Source organism: Ochotona curzoniae, unplaced genomic scaffold (assembly GCF_017591425.1).
Source record: "Ochotona curzoniae isolate NIBS_2020 unplaced genomic scaffold, NIBS_Ocur_1.0 contig_1, whole genome shotgun sequence".
NCBI lineage: Eukaryota > Metazoa > Chordata > Mammalia > Lagomorpha > Ochotonidae > Ochotona > Ochotona curzoniae.
In genome coordinates, this window is record NW_024464918.1 from 19,266,022 (window position 1) to 19,282,343 (window position 16,322).

At 50.7% G+C, this 16,322-nt stretch overlaps 1 protein-coding gene across 1 annotated transcript in view; it reads left to right on the plus strand.

Annotated features, from left to right (window-relative positions):
• FAT2 (FAT atypical cadherin 2) overlaps positions 1-15,634 on the plus strand; it is a 49,633-nt gene extending 33,999 nt beyond the window's left edge. The window contains exons 17-23 of the mRNA XM_040995187.1: positions 819-1,016; positions 3,424-4,234; positions 6,762-6,907; positions 9,989-10,421; positions 12,607-12,760; positions 13,991-14,451; positions 15,099-15,634. Of these exons, the coding sequence (XP_040851121.1) occupies positions 819-1,016; positions 3,424-4,234; positions 6,762-6,907; positions 9,989-10,421; positions 12,607-12,760; positions 13,991-14,451; positions 15,099-15,634 (2,739 nt within the window). The remainder of the gene's footprint in view (positions 1-818; positions 1,017-3,423; positions 4,235-6,761; positions 6,908-9,988; positions 10,422-12,606; positions 12,761-13,990; positions 14,452-15,098) is intronic.
• Positions 15,635-16,322: the final 688 nt, after the last annotated feature.

A 16,322-nucleotide genomic window follows, 5' to 3' on the forward strand; every position in this document is an offset into this window, starting at 1 on the left:
GAATCTGTTTATCCAAGAATACTTTAGAAGCTTCTCTGGTATCCTCTCCAGTGGCCTAACTGGGGTATCTAGTCAGCGTTAAACCAAGACCTGGCACAAGATGTCATGTTATATGACTACAACCTGCTACAGTACATCTCCTTTTAGAAGGAGTTTCTCTGAACACAGCCACTCATTCCTAAAGAAAGCAACATTCTATGAAAGAGAAGGTCTGTTGGGTAGGCAGCCACCAGTTTTCACCCATAAAATTCTGTTTGTAGGCGAGATTGTGATGCTACAAGTACAGTTAACAACCATTGTGTTGTAACATATTGAATTCCCCTGTAATAAAATAAAACCTGGACTGACAGAGGCCAATTGTTCATAGTTGAATTCCTAATCATTTTAAAATTTGCCCATCTTGTAATGATCTAAGCAAGCACAGTTTATATGGGTGTTCACCAATCCTGAAAAAAATCACAAAAATGTCATGTACCTGAAGTCTTCATGACTTTCTATACATGGTTCATCCACTGACTTTTAAGCAAAGCACCTCTGCAGAATAGAGGATTGGATCTTTAGCCTCCAATATTTCTTCCAGCCCCAATGGTCTTTGTGTCTAAGATTCTGCATTGCCTGCGAGGAGCTGCTGGCCTAGGCTGAGGAGTTGGCAGCTGACTCAGAGGCAGGTGGTATGAAGAAATGGGAGCTGGAGATTCAGGCACAGCCTGGGAGCAGTGAGAGCACTGCAGATTTATCCCAAGCAAGGAATCCATAATGATGCAAGAACCAACACTGAGACTTGCTTTGCACCTCCGTTTCCATCTCTCTGTTGGCAGGAGAACTCCCCCATTGGCAGCAGAGTCTTGGAACTGATCCTGAGCGACCCGGACTCTCCAGAGAATGGTCCCCCATATTCCTTCCGAATCACCAAGGGGAATACTGACTCTGCTTTCCGAGTGACACCAGATGGCTGGCTGGTGACCACCATGGGCCTGAGCAGGAGGCTCCAGGAATGGTACCAGCTGCATATTGAGGTGAGAGCTGTTTTGACCTCTGCAGGTGGTCATGGGGATGGTCACTGTGCTGGCAAAAGCACAAACAATGCTTCCAGACCTTGGAGAAAGTGGACAGAGCCCTTACACCATGTCAGACATGGGCTGGGTGCTTCATGGGCAACACTGCAGGAAAACCTCACATAAAGCAGGTACTGTACAGACACCACTGTACAGAGGAGACACAGGCATACAGGCTAAGCAGAACTCAGTTCAAACCCAAGCACTCTGACCTCAGAATCCAAACTCTGAGGTGCCTAAACACCCTCACTCTGGTTCTGACCTCTTGACTTGAGTCCCAATTGGGTAAAAGTGAAAAATGGCCCTTGATGGAGTTGAGGAGGTCATTGCTCATGAACCACAGAGGGGCTGGGGCTGAAGCTGGAGGATGGGCTGAGTGAACTGTGGGATCCTTCCCATTTGCATGACTGAGTCATAGACCCTGTCTTAACCCACTCAGGATGCACTAGAATGCCATAGGCTAGGTGGCTAAAGGACACTCATTTATCTCCTACAGTTCAGGAAGCCACAAGTGCAAAAGCAGAGTCCAGCATGGCTGGGTTCTCACGAGGCCTCTCCAGGTTATAGACTGCTGCCATCTTGTATGCTCCCATGTCAGAAAGAGGCCTACTCCACTGTCTGACCTTTTTCTGTTCTGTTTATTGAAGAGGCTGAGATATAAGGAGATGGAGAAAGTGAGCATCCATTCATTAGTTCATTTCCCAATTGCTTGGCAATGGCTGAGACTGGGCCAGGCCAGTGTTGGGTGCTGGGAACACCAACCAGGTCTCCCATGTGGGTGGCAGGGACTCAGTCACTGGGACCATTACTGCTGCTCGCAAAAGTCTGCATTATCAGGAACCTGAAGTCATAATCAGTGCTAGAGCCAGCCTGGTACTCTAGTATGGAACACAAGCACTTTAATGACTAAACACCCACCACACTAGGCTCCTCTTACACAATCATTAATGAGTGTGGAGCCCCAGTGAACAAATTATCTCCTAGGAGCCCCATTTCCAAGTATTATGCCAGACATTAGATTTATGAATTTTAAGAAGACATGGATATTGATGCCATAACATCGATTGGTATAACTAATTAGTGATAATTGATGCACAACTGGTGAAAGTCAAGGCCGACCCTGGCAAACCACAGTGTACAGTCATCCTAATTATAAGTCTTGGCAGGACCTACAGATTCTAATCTAAATGCAAGAAGAGTGGTTAGTTGGCTTCCAATAAGCAAGGGCCCATGCTTAGGGCTCGGGGGGGTCACTTGTGAAACTATTGAGAGAAAATGGCTGAAGAACAGCAGTCAGAAATTGTCACACGCCCTGGAGATATTGGTGCCAAGACCTGGAGGTGATGAAGACATAGAAGTGGAAGAGTTACATGTAAATAGTTACATGTAAAGAGACAGTAGCTGGTAATGCATTGATTGTGGGACAAGAAAGAATCAGGGACAATTCTCAAATGACAATGAAGACAGAGTGGTAGTGCCATTTATCAGACAGGGAAGATTGGCATGTTTTGAAGTAAAATGAAACTTTCTCATATTCCCTTCCAGTTGTCTGTGAAATGCCCAAGTCAGTGTCCAGTGGGTCACTGGGAATAGGAACTAAGAGGCCAGAGGTCAGGGCTAACTTGGATAAGGAATCCTTAAAGCCAAGAGCAAGAATGCTTACAGTAAGAGAACTGCTTCCTGACCTCTGTGTTAGACTCAGATCTAGCTGTGGGTCAGTTGGTGCTTGCTGACTGTTGGCATTGTCACCACCTCTTGTATCTGTTCTGTATTTCCATTTCCATTCACTGGGAGGCAGCATAGATCAGCAACAAAAACACAGGCGTGCATGCTTTGGGCTTCTGCTCAGGACTTAGCAGCCCTAAGACCTTGAGTAAGTTTGTTGCCTTCTTTGAGATCTGAGCCTCAGATGGGTAGCGATCTCATCAGAAAGACACACAAAAAGTGTGAACGGTGTTACTCAGTGTTGCAGTTCCTGTGAGCTATGTGATTAGAAGAATAAATCCTTACTCCCTCTCCACTTGCATAGACAAAGTGGGGAGAAGGGTGGCTTTAAAGAGAATCTTCTCAGGCTGGGCAAGAAACCAGGAAAGTCACTGAGAGACTGTGATGCTGGAGGGCAGTCAGAGCTAGGAAGTTCAAAAGCAAGTGTGACTGGAGAGATATCAGATAAGGGAATAGAGCACCCTCCCGCTTCCTCCCCCAAACTGGTATATGGCAGAGCAGCACGTTTGCAATTAAAAACTTTTCTGCAAGTGCAACAAGTTGGGAGAGGGACAGGGAGACACAGCTGCCCACAACACTGGCTTGGTAGAGCCAGACTCAAAGGAGCTTTTCTGCGTGATGCCAGTGTGTGTTTTGCCCACAGGTGTCAGACAGCGGCGTCCCGCCCCTCTCATCTTCCACCTTGGTCAGCATCCACGTCACAGAGCAGAGCCAATACCCTCCATCTGCCCTGCCCCTGGAAATCTTCATCGCCATCGGGGAGGAGGAGTTCCAGGGAGGCATGGTGGGCAAAATCCATGCCACTGACCGAGACCCTCAGGACACACTGACCTATCGGCTGGCAGAAGAGGAGACACTGGGCAGCCGCTTCTCCGTGGGCACTCCCGATGGCAAGATCATTGCCATGCAGGGCCTGCTTCCTGGCCGCTACTCCTTCAACGTCACAGTCAGCGATGGGACCTTTCGCACCGTGGCTGGGGTCCACGTGCACGTGTGGCACATGGGGCGGGAGGTGCTGCAGCCAGCCGTGTGGATGGGCTTCCACCAGCTCACACCAGAGGAGCTGGTGAGCGACCACTGGCGGAACCTGCAGAGGTTCCTCAGCAACAAGCTGGACATCAGGCGAGCCAACATCCACTTGGCCAGCCTGCAGCCTGCAGAGGCTACAACTGGTGTGGACGTGCTCCTGGTCTTTGAGGGCCATACTGGAACCTTCTACAAGCTGCAGGAGCTGGCAGCCATCATCACGCGCTCAGCCAAGGAGATGGAGCACGCGGTGGGAATTCAGATGAGATCAGCTATGCCCGTGGTGCCCTGCCAGGGACCAAGCTGCCAGGGTCAAGGCTGCCAAGAGACAGTGCACCTGGACCCCAAGGTTGGGCCCACATATAGCACGGCCAGGCTCAGCATCCTCACCCCACGGCACCGCCTGGAGCAGAACTGCTCCTGCAATGGTAAGTAATGGCCTTCCTCTGTGGCCTGCACTGCCAGGCCAGCCTGTTTACCTCTCAGCATGGAGGAGCCTTGGAGCCTCCGTAGGGTGGTTCAGTGGAAGTTAACTGGGGCTAAACGCCACAGACAAGCATTAAGATGAGTAATCGGCTCCTTTTCATCTAGTTGTGGAGTAACTGCCAATTCCTGACCACTTTTTAGAATTTTTGAAAGAATACTACAGACAGCTTAACATTGTGGCTGAGTTTAACACAGACCATGGCATCGGAATATTTGGGTTCAAATATTGGCTGTCGCTTACCAGCCAGGCAACTTAAGAAAAGTTGTAACCACTCTGTACCCTTGGACAAGACTGCTGTACAATTTAAATGAGAATTGAATAGCAAGTGCTTACATGTAACAGTGCTCAAAATAATACTTAGCTTCCTCTGCCTCCTGGAGTTGGTTTGGGACATGAACCTCATACAGATGTAAGTCACCTAAGCCATGGCCAGCACACAGTTAGCCAGGGACCCATGGTGGCTGTCTCCCACATGGGAGCAGTAGCATCCTGCTGTGGGTCAGGCTCTGTGAAAATGGCATCTAAACTAAGCAGAGTCACTAGTCCCGTCTACTGCTGAAATGGAAACACGGAAAGTGTACTGGTTTTTGCCTCAAAGTGTGTGGCCTCCAGGAACACCTGGTTGTATCTTGTGGGTCCCATTCTCAGACTGGGCAGTTCACTGGCAAGACTCATGCAACAGTGTTGGCATAGAGACCAATGCTTCTGAACAGCTCGGAGCATTGAGGGAGGCGACGCTGCCTTCTGTTCACCATCAGCCCTGACCAGTCTACTAGGCTCGCATTAGGGAAGCTCAGATCTGTGGGCTTTCCTCAGGGGCCACTGGACAATGGCTGGGTGGGTTACTGAGTGGAGGAGGGGGCTTTTGCTCTAGGGCCTGGTGCAGGGCAAGCTGTGTTGGTTAAAGGCATTCTCTGGGCTGCCTGGCATGAGACATTCTAAAATTAAATGTTACACAAAACCTGCCTAGGAGGGAGTTTTAAAATACACCTGCTCCTGGATGTCACCTCCAGAGTCCTTTATTTAGAAGATTATAATGGGGCTAGGGGTGCCCTGAAATTGGCATTCAGTCCTGAAGTAGATGACCCAAGGATTGCACTTTGAGAAAAACTAGGTCATTGATCACCAGAACTGGGGAGGATTTCTGGCTTATTTAACACTTCCATCAAATAGAGTGACATACAGAAGAGTGACTTGTGTACCCTAAGTGTATGCCTCAGTGTGCTTTCATGAACCAGATACTCCTGTGCAGCTGCACTCAGATCAGGGGTCAGGATAGGTCCAGTCATTCCAAAGCCTCCCTCAGGCCTCCCTTCAGTCCCTGTACCCTTCAAGGGGTAGTTTCTAGTACGTGGACTTCTGGTGCCACCCAGAATGACTGTTGCACTTTCCAAGGGGAGAGACTGGGGTTCTGCAGTTTAAACTACTCTCCAGCCATTCCTGATACTCAGCCAGGCTTGGGAAGTCCTCATCCAGGTCATCTCCAACATCCCATCAACCATGGCCACCACAATGAACTTGGCTGGGTCAGGAAACTTTAAACTTCCGTTGTACTGCAGTTTTAGGAATCCCATATGCCCCAGGCTTCTAGGTTCCTCCTCCTCGCTTTGGTCCTGGTTCCTTCTCTTCAATTCCTTTTCCCTAGATTCTGAACTCTGGATTCACTCATCCTTTTCCCCCATAATTGATGAGCTACGCACACTAGGGGTTTGGGGATTCACCAGCTCAACTTGCTCCTGGGGGCAGAGGGAGGCCAGGGCTGAGGAGAGCTGGACTTGGACATAGCAGGTCCCAAGCAAACCCTGCAGAACACGCCATCTGAGGCTGCTCTATAGGAGTGATCCCGGCTCAGAGATGCTTTGGGAAGCTCAGGTTTAGGCAAAGTCAAGGGCTCCTTCTTACGCTACTGTGCATGACAGCTGGTGAAGGGGACCGGGGGCCTAGAACTTCATGGTTGTTTCGGCCACACAATCTTTCACTACCCTGCTGTTTTTGTCACAGAGTGGCTCTTGGCCTCTCAGCAGCACTGCATCTGGGATGTGTTTACCCAAAAGGTTACACTCTACTGATACAAAGAGATGGCTTGAGGTCCCTGAAGCCTCACATGAGTAAACTCCTCTGCAGTTCTATGCCCTTCCTTCCAAGACAATTAGAAATAACATAGAAACAAGGCAAGATAAACAATGATGTATACCCATTCGCTGTACATTTCTGGCTCGATTCTTGCCTTCTTTATGGTGTAAGCTCATAGTTCCTGACCCAGACTAGGACCCAAGGTAAGGATTCCTCTGCTCAAAGACAGGCATGATGCTTTGTAATGCTGGAAAAGTTACCCTGCCCCACTCCCAGGCTAGTTTCTTGGTGCATACCACGTGAATGGTAAATGCCACCCAGGGACTGAATGAGACAAAGTTAGACTGCATGGGGAACACTTTGACGAGAGGTGACAGTTCTGGTCATTTCCGCAGGCACTGCTGCAAGTTTCCGCGGACAGAGTTATGTGCAGTACAGACCACCTGAGGCTCAGAACTGGCACATCCATTTCTACCTGAAAACGCTCCAGCCGCAGGCCGTTCTCCTGGTCACCAATGACACAGCATCGATTTCCCTGAAGGTGAGGCCCTGTGAGTCAGAGATAATTCATGGGAAGGGGGAGGTGTGGGTGGCTAGGGAGTTCAGGAAGGGGAACATGATACTGAAGAAGCCATTTTTTCTGGTGAAAGAATCCCTGCATAGTTTTCAGAGATGCTGAGTGGGATTTGGACCAGGATGTAGGCCTGTCCAGTGGCTTGCCACAGCCACCCTACCTGGAGATGGATGTCTAGGGCTGCTGGCTCAGAAGGGAAAGCCACAAAGAGATGGAGGATGTGGCCACCTTGCCCTGGTGCTGTGGTCACTTTACTGGGTCACAGACCAGCATGTTCCCTTGAGGCTGGAGGACTTGTGACTGCTGAGGGTGCTCAAGATAGCAACCCCAACAAGGTTCATCTCCACCCTCTCATGATGGTTAGCTACTGTTCCATTCCTCTCTTCCCAAAACTCTGCTTAAAAGAGTCTGTTTCAACCAGATTTTTCAGGTCTTTTAAAACTTGTTAGTTCAGTCCCCAGATGGCTGCAGTGGCCAGGTCTGAGCCAGGCTGAAGCCAGGAGCCCAAAATTTCACTCCAAGACTCCCAGACTAGGACAGATGTGTGGCAGAGGCCCAGGTGTATTAAAAGGGAGCTGCAGTGGAAGCAGAGCAGCCTTGACTTGCACCAATGCTACAGTATGGGATGCTATTTCAAGCAGCAGTTTAGCCCACTGAGCCACAAAGATTGAGGATCAGCAGAAATGTTCAACAGCAGATTGACAGCATGTTCCAGTAACAGCTCAGAGTTCTGTGGGGTTCCTCCAAAGTGAGAAAGAGAGGTGGTCACAGTAGAAGTTCTGGTGGGGAGGGAGGCATGCACACATAATGGGTTATAGGCCACTGTAAGGACTTCAGCTTTTGTTCTGACAGCAAAGAGCATTAGAAGGTTTTGGGCAGATCAGTGCAACAATCTAACATATTGTAAAAGGCTCATCATAGCTACTGTGCTGAGAACAGGTTTAAAGGATTAAAGAGAGAAACAGAAAAACCCAGTCACTGAAGCTAGCTAGAGTGAGGGAAGAGACAGCATCACGGGGAAGAAAAGTGTCAGATTCTGGAAAGAACGTAGAGGCAAAGCCAACAGGACTTTCTAATGAATTGAATGGGAAAGAATGGGAGAATTGGCCTGAGCCAGTGGATAGATGGAACTGATGCAGGCAGACTCAGGGAAGGATATGGGTGGCCCAGGTTTTGGATTAGTGAGTTTAAGATGTGTACTAGACCTCCCAGCAGGTCTGGATAAACAAGCCTGATGTTGCAGGAGAGGGCAGGGCTAGAAATGAGACTTGGGAGTCCGCAGTGGGTACAAAGCCATGAAGATGACATCACCAGTATAGATGGTGAAGATTTGATCAAGAGTTAATCTTGGATACATTCAGACATAAGAGATCTGGGAGGAGGAGAAAGATCCAACATTGGAGGCTGAAACCAAGAAACCCGAGATGGAGGAAAAATCAAGAGATAATGGCATCCAGAAAGCCAAGTAAAAAATAGGCATCAAGGAGGATGGCATGGTTAAATGGGTGGTGTGCTGCTGGGGGCACATGTGTTAAGGAGTAATTCATCATTGGATCGAGTGACACAGAGGTCACTGAACACCCAGCACCAGTGGTTTCAGTGGAAGAATTTTATTGCAAAGCATCACAAAAGGAAAAGTTACCAAGTTTGAAACAACTTTTAGAGAGGGGTAAAGAAAGAAATCTTCATCCACTGCTTTACTTCCTAGATGGCGGCAACAGCCAGGACTGAGTCACTCTAGAGTCCAGAGCTTCATCCGCGTCTCCCATGTGAGCACAGGGGCCCAAGCACTTGGGCCGTCCTCCATTGCTCTCCCAGGCAGCTTAGCAGGAATCTGCATCAAACTTTAAGCAGGTAGATCAGCACCTGTATAGGATGCTGGCATCACACACAGTGGCTTTATCTGTTATGTCATGACATCAGCTCCTCATAGCAAAGATCAGAGCAATAACAGTATGTGTATAAGCCAATTGGGATGGGCCAGGACAATAAGCAAAACAGTTGTGAGGATGAGAGAACACACACACTGGGTCAGTCACCAAATAACCACAACAGCCAGGGCTGGGTCAGAACAACCACTGGAACCCTGGCAGGCACACAAGCACTTGGGCCATCTTTCGCTGCTTTCTTGGGTGCATTAGCAGGGAGCTGAATAGGAAGTAGAATAGCAAGGACTTAAGTTAGTGGTTACATAAGATGCCAGCATTGCAGGTAGCTTAGCCCGCTGTGTCACACTGCTAGCCTGTCAATCCCTTTTTTCAACAGCAGGTGATACTGGGTTTTTTGTTTATAAGGAAATGTTTTCAGTAATACTAGAAAAGTTGCATTTGATTTGGTTATAAGTACCAATATTTCCACTAGAAAAAAAAGTTTTTTAAAGAACTTAACCTAATCTCAAAAGTCACATATTCCAAAGTAAGAGAAAAGAATGGCATTGTTTTATACTTTTTCAAGTCAGTCTTGTCTCTGGCTGAATAGATGGCCACTGGCTTCTCCTGTCGCTTCTGCATCCATCTGTGGGAATTGTACAAGTTTGGAAATCTCTGCCACAAGCTAGTAAGAAAGCAAGGACAAAAGGCCAGTGATGTCTTAGGATTATTATGAAAGCAGATTTCCCTCATGGCTCTCCTGGAAAGGTCTCAGACTCATTCTGAAAACAGCTCAGCTCAGCTGTTGAATGGGAGTGGGAGCAAGGGGCAGGGTTTTTGAAATCCTGATGTTTACCAGCGTGGAACTCTGGACAGGCCTGTGAAGGAGTCAAAATACAGGGTCTTCACCAGAAATGCCTCTCCAGGCCTCGTTTACTTCACCTGTGAAATGCTAATGTCAGATATATCCATCCCATCCCACAGAGCCCATGGTAAGAGCCATTTAGACCATAGATAAGGAAGTATTTGAGGATTTCCATGGGCTAGCAACACAATGTTTAGCACAGTCTTGAAAATCATTGGGTACTTTAGTTCGTCCCCCATAAAAACGGAAATGGCATTCTTTGAATAGGCAGCCTGTCAGCAGCTTTACTGAGAGCTCTCTTGGTTTTTTCTGCAGCTGTCCAATGGCATGCCCCAGCTGGAATACCACTGCCCAGGTGGATTCCACGGAAACCTATCCTCACAGCACCACGTGAATGATTATGAGTGGCATTCCATCCTGCTGGAGGAGACAACTGCTTCTATTCAGCTGTCAGTTGATGGTGTGGCCAACACGTCCCTTCTGGTCCCAGAGAACTGCTATGCTCTGAGGCCCACAAGACACCTCCTGCTGGGTGGCCTTGTTTTGCATCCTTCCTCAAATGTCTCTCAAGGCTTTGAAGGATGCATGGATGCCCTTGTGGTCAATGGAGAGGAACTTCTGATCCGTGGCAAGAAGCTGGCAGGTTTGCTGGAGAGACAGGCCCTCACCCAGTGCTGCTCCCCGCGAGACAACTGCCACCACAACCCATGCCTCAACGGTGGGAGGTGCTCCCAGACCCATGGGGCAGGTAAGGACTGGGGTGTATGTGCATGGAGAAGCAGGCTTGATCCCAGAAGGCTCTCCCAAGGATCCCACATGTAGAGCCAGCAGTTCTGTCACTGCAGAGTTTACAAAGCAAGCTCCTTCCCCAAGGTCCAGAAAGGAGCCAACCACGTTTGTGTGCCACTGTCCAGCCAGGACACTGCTGGGCTGGCAGGGTACCCAGAGAAGTAAAGGAACTTGCTCAAGGCTGTGTGGCTTTCAAATGGTAGAGACGAGTTCAGAATGGAGAAAAAAACTCCTGCCTTCCAATTCCAGGTGTTCCTTTTTGGCCCTCACTGCCTTGAGAGAGGAGGATTGGGAAATGCCAGACCTATGCTAGAGGAAGTCAGGCTCCATGGGCAAGAATTGTTTGGAGGGATGAAAGAGGACATGGACAAGGATCTTTGGAGGAGAGGGTTTGGTTAATCATGTACCTGTCACCCCAAGTTTTCTTCTCATTCCACCTTAACGTGTCCTCTATCCCTTTCACCTGCCCTAACCTCAGAGGCCAACATTTGAAGGATGTCTAGGAGTTCTTGCAGACTGCTTGTAACTCTTTCCATACTTTTTAACTTACGTAAATGTCAGAACACCTTTCACATTTTCATTCAGCCACATGTTTTTCAGACTCATCCAATGCCAAGAGTGATGCTGACTCATGGCTTTTAACTGTGGCTCAGTCCTCCATGACGTGGCTCAGTCACACTCAGCTCTCCAGTCTCCCCATGGTGCACCCCCAGTGGCTTCTAAGTCCCATCTTCTTCCATGGTGCTGCAGTGACATTCTCATACATGTCTCATACATGGACCCATGTGGCAGTCCCCCTCTCATGCTCAAGTGTGAATTCACACACCCAGAGTACACAAGACAGGACCAAATCACACACCAGTCTATACTTCTCCAGTATACGTGTTCCTCTGTGCCCACACCCACATCTACACGTCTCATTGCCCCATTTTCTGATTTTCACCAGGTCTATCCTACTGTCATTTCTACCTGCACAATGTCTGAGGAATCCATCCCTTATTATTGCCCCTGTGCTCCCCACCCTCTCACTTTTCCTCCTGGACCAGCTGCCTCCCTGCTCTTGCCAAGCTCTTCTGGGCAGAGCTGACATGTCCCTCCTCTCAGGAACCCTTCTCTTAGGCTGCAGTCCAAATTCCTACATTGTGCCTCCTGCCTCCCGTGTCCTGTGGCGTGTGCTCTCCCATCCCTCAGTCCTGGCTAGGAGGCCTAACTTGGGTGCTTTGTAGCTCCTTGGCTATGCTACACCCTCTCCTGCATGCATTGCACACACCTCTCTCCAGTCTGAGACATCTTCCCCTTTTTGGCCTTGTCTTCTTGCCTAGTTAATTTCCATTCATCTTTTAGGTTGCCACTGAACTATTTCCTTTCCCCTCATCAATTAAGCTAGCTCAAGCATTTCCCTTCACCAAAGCTAATTCTACCATAATGAAATACTGCCATTACAGGTAACTTGAGCCTTCATCATACATTCCCTGTGTCTCCTCTTCTCCCCTGCCATCTCCTTGAACCTGGCTGCTGCTACAGATAACTGGAACTAGTTTCTGGATTGTCATGAGGATCAAGTGAACCCATACACCATGATTCCTAGAACAGTGACTAGCCTATGTATTAAAAAAATTAATAAGATTTATTGAAAGGCAGAGTTAGAGAAGGAGAAATAGTGAGATCTTCCATTCTCTGGTATATTCACTCCTCCTTGGTAACAACAGCTAGACCTGGACCAGACCAAAGGCAGGGACTTCTTTCTCCAGGTCTCGCACATGCATGTCGGAGCCCAAGCTTGGGTCATCATCTGCTGCTTTCCCCAGTCATTTGTAGGCAGCTGGACTGGAAAGTGAAGCACCTGGGACATGAATTGGGGTACAAGCATCTGAAACAGTGGCTTAACTTATCACACCACCACGCAGGCCCCAACTATTAATTATGATGATATTCAGATACCTGTTGGTGCTGTGGGACTGGAAACACTGAGGGCGGGCCCTAGAGTTCTTTGCTCAGCAGGCCCTAGCACCTCGTGTGGTGATGGCCCCTCAGAGGCACTCGGGAATCAATGGGCATTGAACAACTTTGTGAGCCCACTGTCTGCATGCCCAGTGTCCCGAACTGCACGGCTGGCACGTTCTCACTTCCCTCTTCTCCCCCAGGATATGTCTGCACGTGTCCCCTACCATTCTCCGGAAAGCACTGTGAACGAACACGGGAGAACTGCACCACCACACCTTGCCTGGAGGGTACAACTTGCGTCTCGTCCTCGGAAGAGGCTTCCTGCATCTGCCCACACCTCTCCACTGGAGGCCGGTAAGCACAGGCAGAGCCTGCACATCCCACACTGGCACCATTGGGTCATGGCTGTGCCCCTGGAGGCTGGCGTTTCCAAGACCCGGCTACAACGCCTGTTCTGTGTGTTTACCCTGCTCCCTCTCACCCCTGCATTTGAACTCCTTGGAAGGAGGCAGGTGCCACTCACAATCTACTGAATCCAGCCCGTGGGATGGGACCCATTCTGCTGCGTGAGCAGCCCCTGAGGTAGTTCTCATCAGTACTGAGAATGGCTGAGGTTTTTATTCTGTTGTTCTGTGGACTATGACATCCCAGACAGCAGCCTGGGACAGGTGCTACTGGGTCTTGAACCCCTCAGCAAGCAAATCTGTGCCTCACACCACACTGGGCTGTGGGAGACACATAGGGAAAGAAAATCATTCCTGGAATCCTAGAGGTAAGAAGACTGACAACTCTGACTCCAGGAGTGGGAGCTTAGACCAACTGAGGGAGATGGCTGGAGAACAGGTTCCTGAACCCACTAAATCAGTCTGAAAATGGGCCTGCCTGGTTGTTAGAAGATTTGTTAACTTGAAAGACAAAGTTATAGAATGAGAGAGGCAGAGAGATCTGCCATGTGCTGGTCCACTCCCCAAACAGCCACTACAGCCAGAGCTGGGAGCCAGGAGTGTCTTTCGGATCACCCATGTCAGTGCAAGGGGTCCAAAGCCTTGTGCAAGCTGGATCTGAAATGGAGCAGCCAGGAGTTGAACCAGTTCCCATATGGGATGCCAGCAACACAGGCAGAGGATTAGCTTTATACACCATTGCACAGGTCCCCTGATTCTAGTTTTTTGGAGGCAGGGGGAAGGATTTTTTTAAGCAAGCTTCCAAGCCCCTCAACCCCCTGCTTTCAGCCTATGTAAGAGAAAGTGATGTAAGCCATCTGCCATCTGCCCCACGGTGGAGTTTCCAAGCATGCCTGCTGCCTCCACATGGTGCCATGGTTGGAAAGTACCAACACCCAGACCCCATTCGTGGCAAATAGCAGATGTGCCCAGAATCCAGATTCTAGTGGTCACAGATGTGAATGGAGATGCTGGTGGAAGATGGAAAGTTTTGATATTGATGTGTTTAGTAATTATCTTATAATTGGGGAGGGGATTTTTTTTCAGGCTGAGGGTCTCTATGCCACTGAGCTTGCTATAAAGAGATATGAAAAGGGTAGCAGAATGGCTGGGTACCCTCACCCCTCCTCTGTCTATGCAGGTGTGAAATGGAAGCAAGAGGCTGCTCCGAAGGACACTGCCTGGTCACTCCAGAGATCAAGAGGGGAGACTGGGGCCAGCAGGAGCTGCTCATCGTCCTCGTTACTGCCACCTTTGCCATCCTCACCACCGTGGGCCTTCTCCTCTACTGCCGCCGCTGCAAGTCACACAAGCCCGTAGCCATGGAGGACCCAGACCTCCTGGCCAGAAGTGTGGGTGTTGACACCCAAACCATGCCAACCCTCGAGCTCAACCCCCTGGGCGGTACCAGCTCCTGCGACAACCTGCACCAGCCCGAGCCCAGCAAGAGCTCGGTGCCAAGTGAGCTGGTCACTTTTGGGCCCAGCTCGAAGCAGCGGCCCATGGTTTGCAGCGTGCCTCCCAGGCTCCCACCCACTGCGGTCCCTTCTCACCGGGATGCCGAGCCCATCATCAAGAGAAGCTGGTCGGGAGAGGAGATGGGTAAGCACAGGCAAGATGGGGTGGTATATCCGAGTCCCCTGTTCTCCGAGGGATGAAGTGTTTTCAGCTACCATCCAGTCCAGGTCCTTAGAATGGGACCAAGGTCATGGTACACTCATGAGCTGGACTAGATGCCAGAGTCTTGACTCAAGGTTCATGACCCGCTCTGCTGCACCCTAGCTCACTCCTAGATTCCAGGTCCTTCCACAGGTTTGAAGTTCACGGCAGAAACTTGTGAACTTAGAATAGGCATGTGTGGGGTCTCTGCAAAGCAGGGAGACATTAGCACCTGTGTGCTCTCCCTGGGATGGGGAGGGGATGCAGGGGTTCAAGGGTGGTCATGCAGTCTGGAAGCCCAACAGCTCTGGGCCAGCCTACAGAGGGCCTTCCATCCTTGCTGGGTCCCTGGTTCAGAAGGAGGTGCATTTGTAAAGCCACCCGCTACTCTCAGGCATACTCACCAGCACTTACAATGGGTGTTTTTGTTCTCCATCCTGCTCACTACAGATAATACACCTAAGCTAGCCGTCCATCTAACCACTGCTGTGGCCAGAGGAGCTTTAGAGCCAGCCACTACCTTCCCCAGGGAAACACCCAGTTCTCACACCCTTACAACACCCGCCCCTCATCTTGCTGTTTCATTTCAGTGTACCCAGGCGGAACAGCAGTCTGGCCCCCCACCTACTCCAGGAAAGAACGCTGGGATTACCCACGCGCCGATGCCACGCAGGGTCCTCCACAGCCCTCGCTGCACCGCCACTCCACCCCCGCGGCCTTGATGCCTGAGCCCACAGGCCTCTATGGGGGCTTCCCCTTCCCCCTGGAGATGGAGAACAAAAGGGCGCCCCTCCCGCCCCGTTACAGCAACCAGAACCTGGAAGACTTGCTGCCCCCACGGCCCCCCAGTCCCCGAGAGCACCTGCTTGCCCCCTGCCTCAACGAGTACACAGCCATCAGCTACTACCACTCACAGGTCCGGCAGGCCGGGGGTGGACCCTGCCTGGCGGAGGGCGGCTACAAGGGGGTGAGCATGCGCCTCAGCCGGGCCGGGCCCTCTTACGCCCACTGCGAGGGAGAGGGGCCACCTCCTGCAGTTCGCGGCCACCCCCGGAACCCTCCCAACTACGCAGGCTCCGACATGGTGGAGAGCGATTACGGGAGCTGTGAGGAGGTCATGTTCTAGTGTCCTGGCTGAAGCGGAAGGCAGGTAGGGAATCCAAGGACTTGACACCTGCCGCCTGCCTCCTAGAGAAGCAGGTCAAGCGTGGCTGGGAGACGGAGGGAAGTCCCATCCCCAGCGCTGTCCACCATCCCTTGAAATATGCACTTCTAGCCCCCTCAGCTTGTCCCTGAGAACAGAAGGCAGCTGGAGCTGGAGCTGTAGGAAAAGCACCAGAGCCCCCCTCCTCCAGCCCCCCACCAGAGGGGGCTACCCCGAGTGGTTCCCTGGAAAACCAGGATCCACCCATCCCACGAGACGGGCAAGAACTCAGGCATTTGGCACCTCCTGGGCCTGAGCAGAGATTGGCTTTGCCAGTCGCAAGCTCAGACCAGCTCACAGCTCCACAGAGAAAGGCGGGCTGCCTGGCGGGGGTTGGAGAGATCCAGGATCATCAGACCCTGAGGACCACGGGCTGTCCTCCAGGGGCCAAGATGAGTAGCAGCTGAGCAGGTCCACAGCTACCTGCATGTGCTTCTCCTGGGCCAAGGCATGGAGCATCTGCCTGGTGGCTGCTCTGAATCAGGCCTGGCACAGGGACCACAAGGGCTCCCTGGAGCATCCCCAGGGCCCCAGGCTCCCGGAGGTCTTTGCCCCACTCCTGAAAGTTTCACAACTTTCTCCCAGCCAGGGCCTGCCTGGATACTACGCA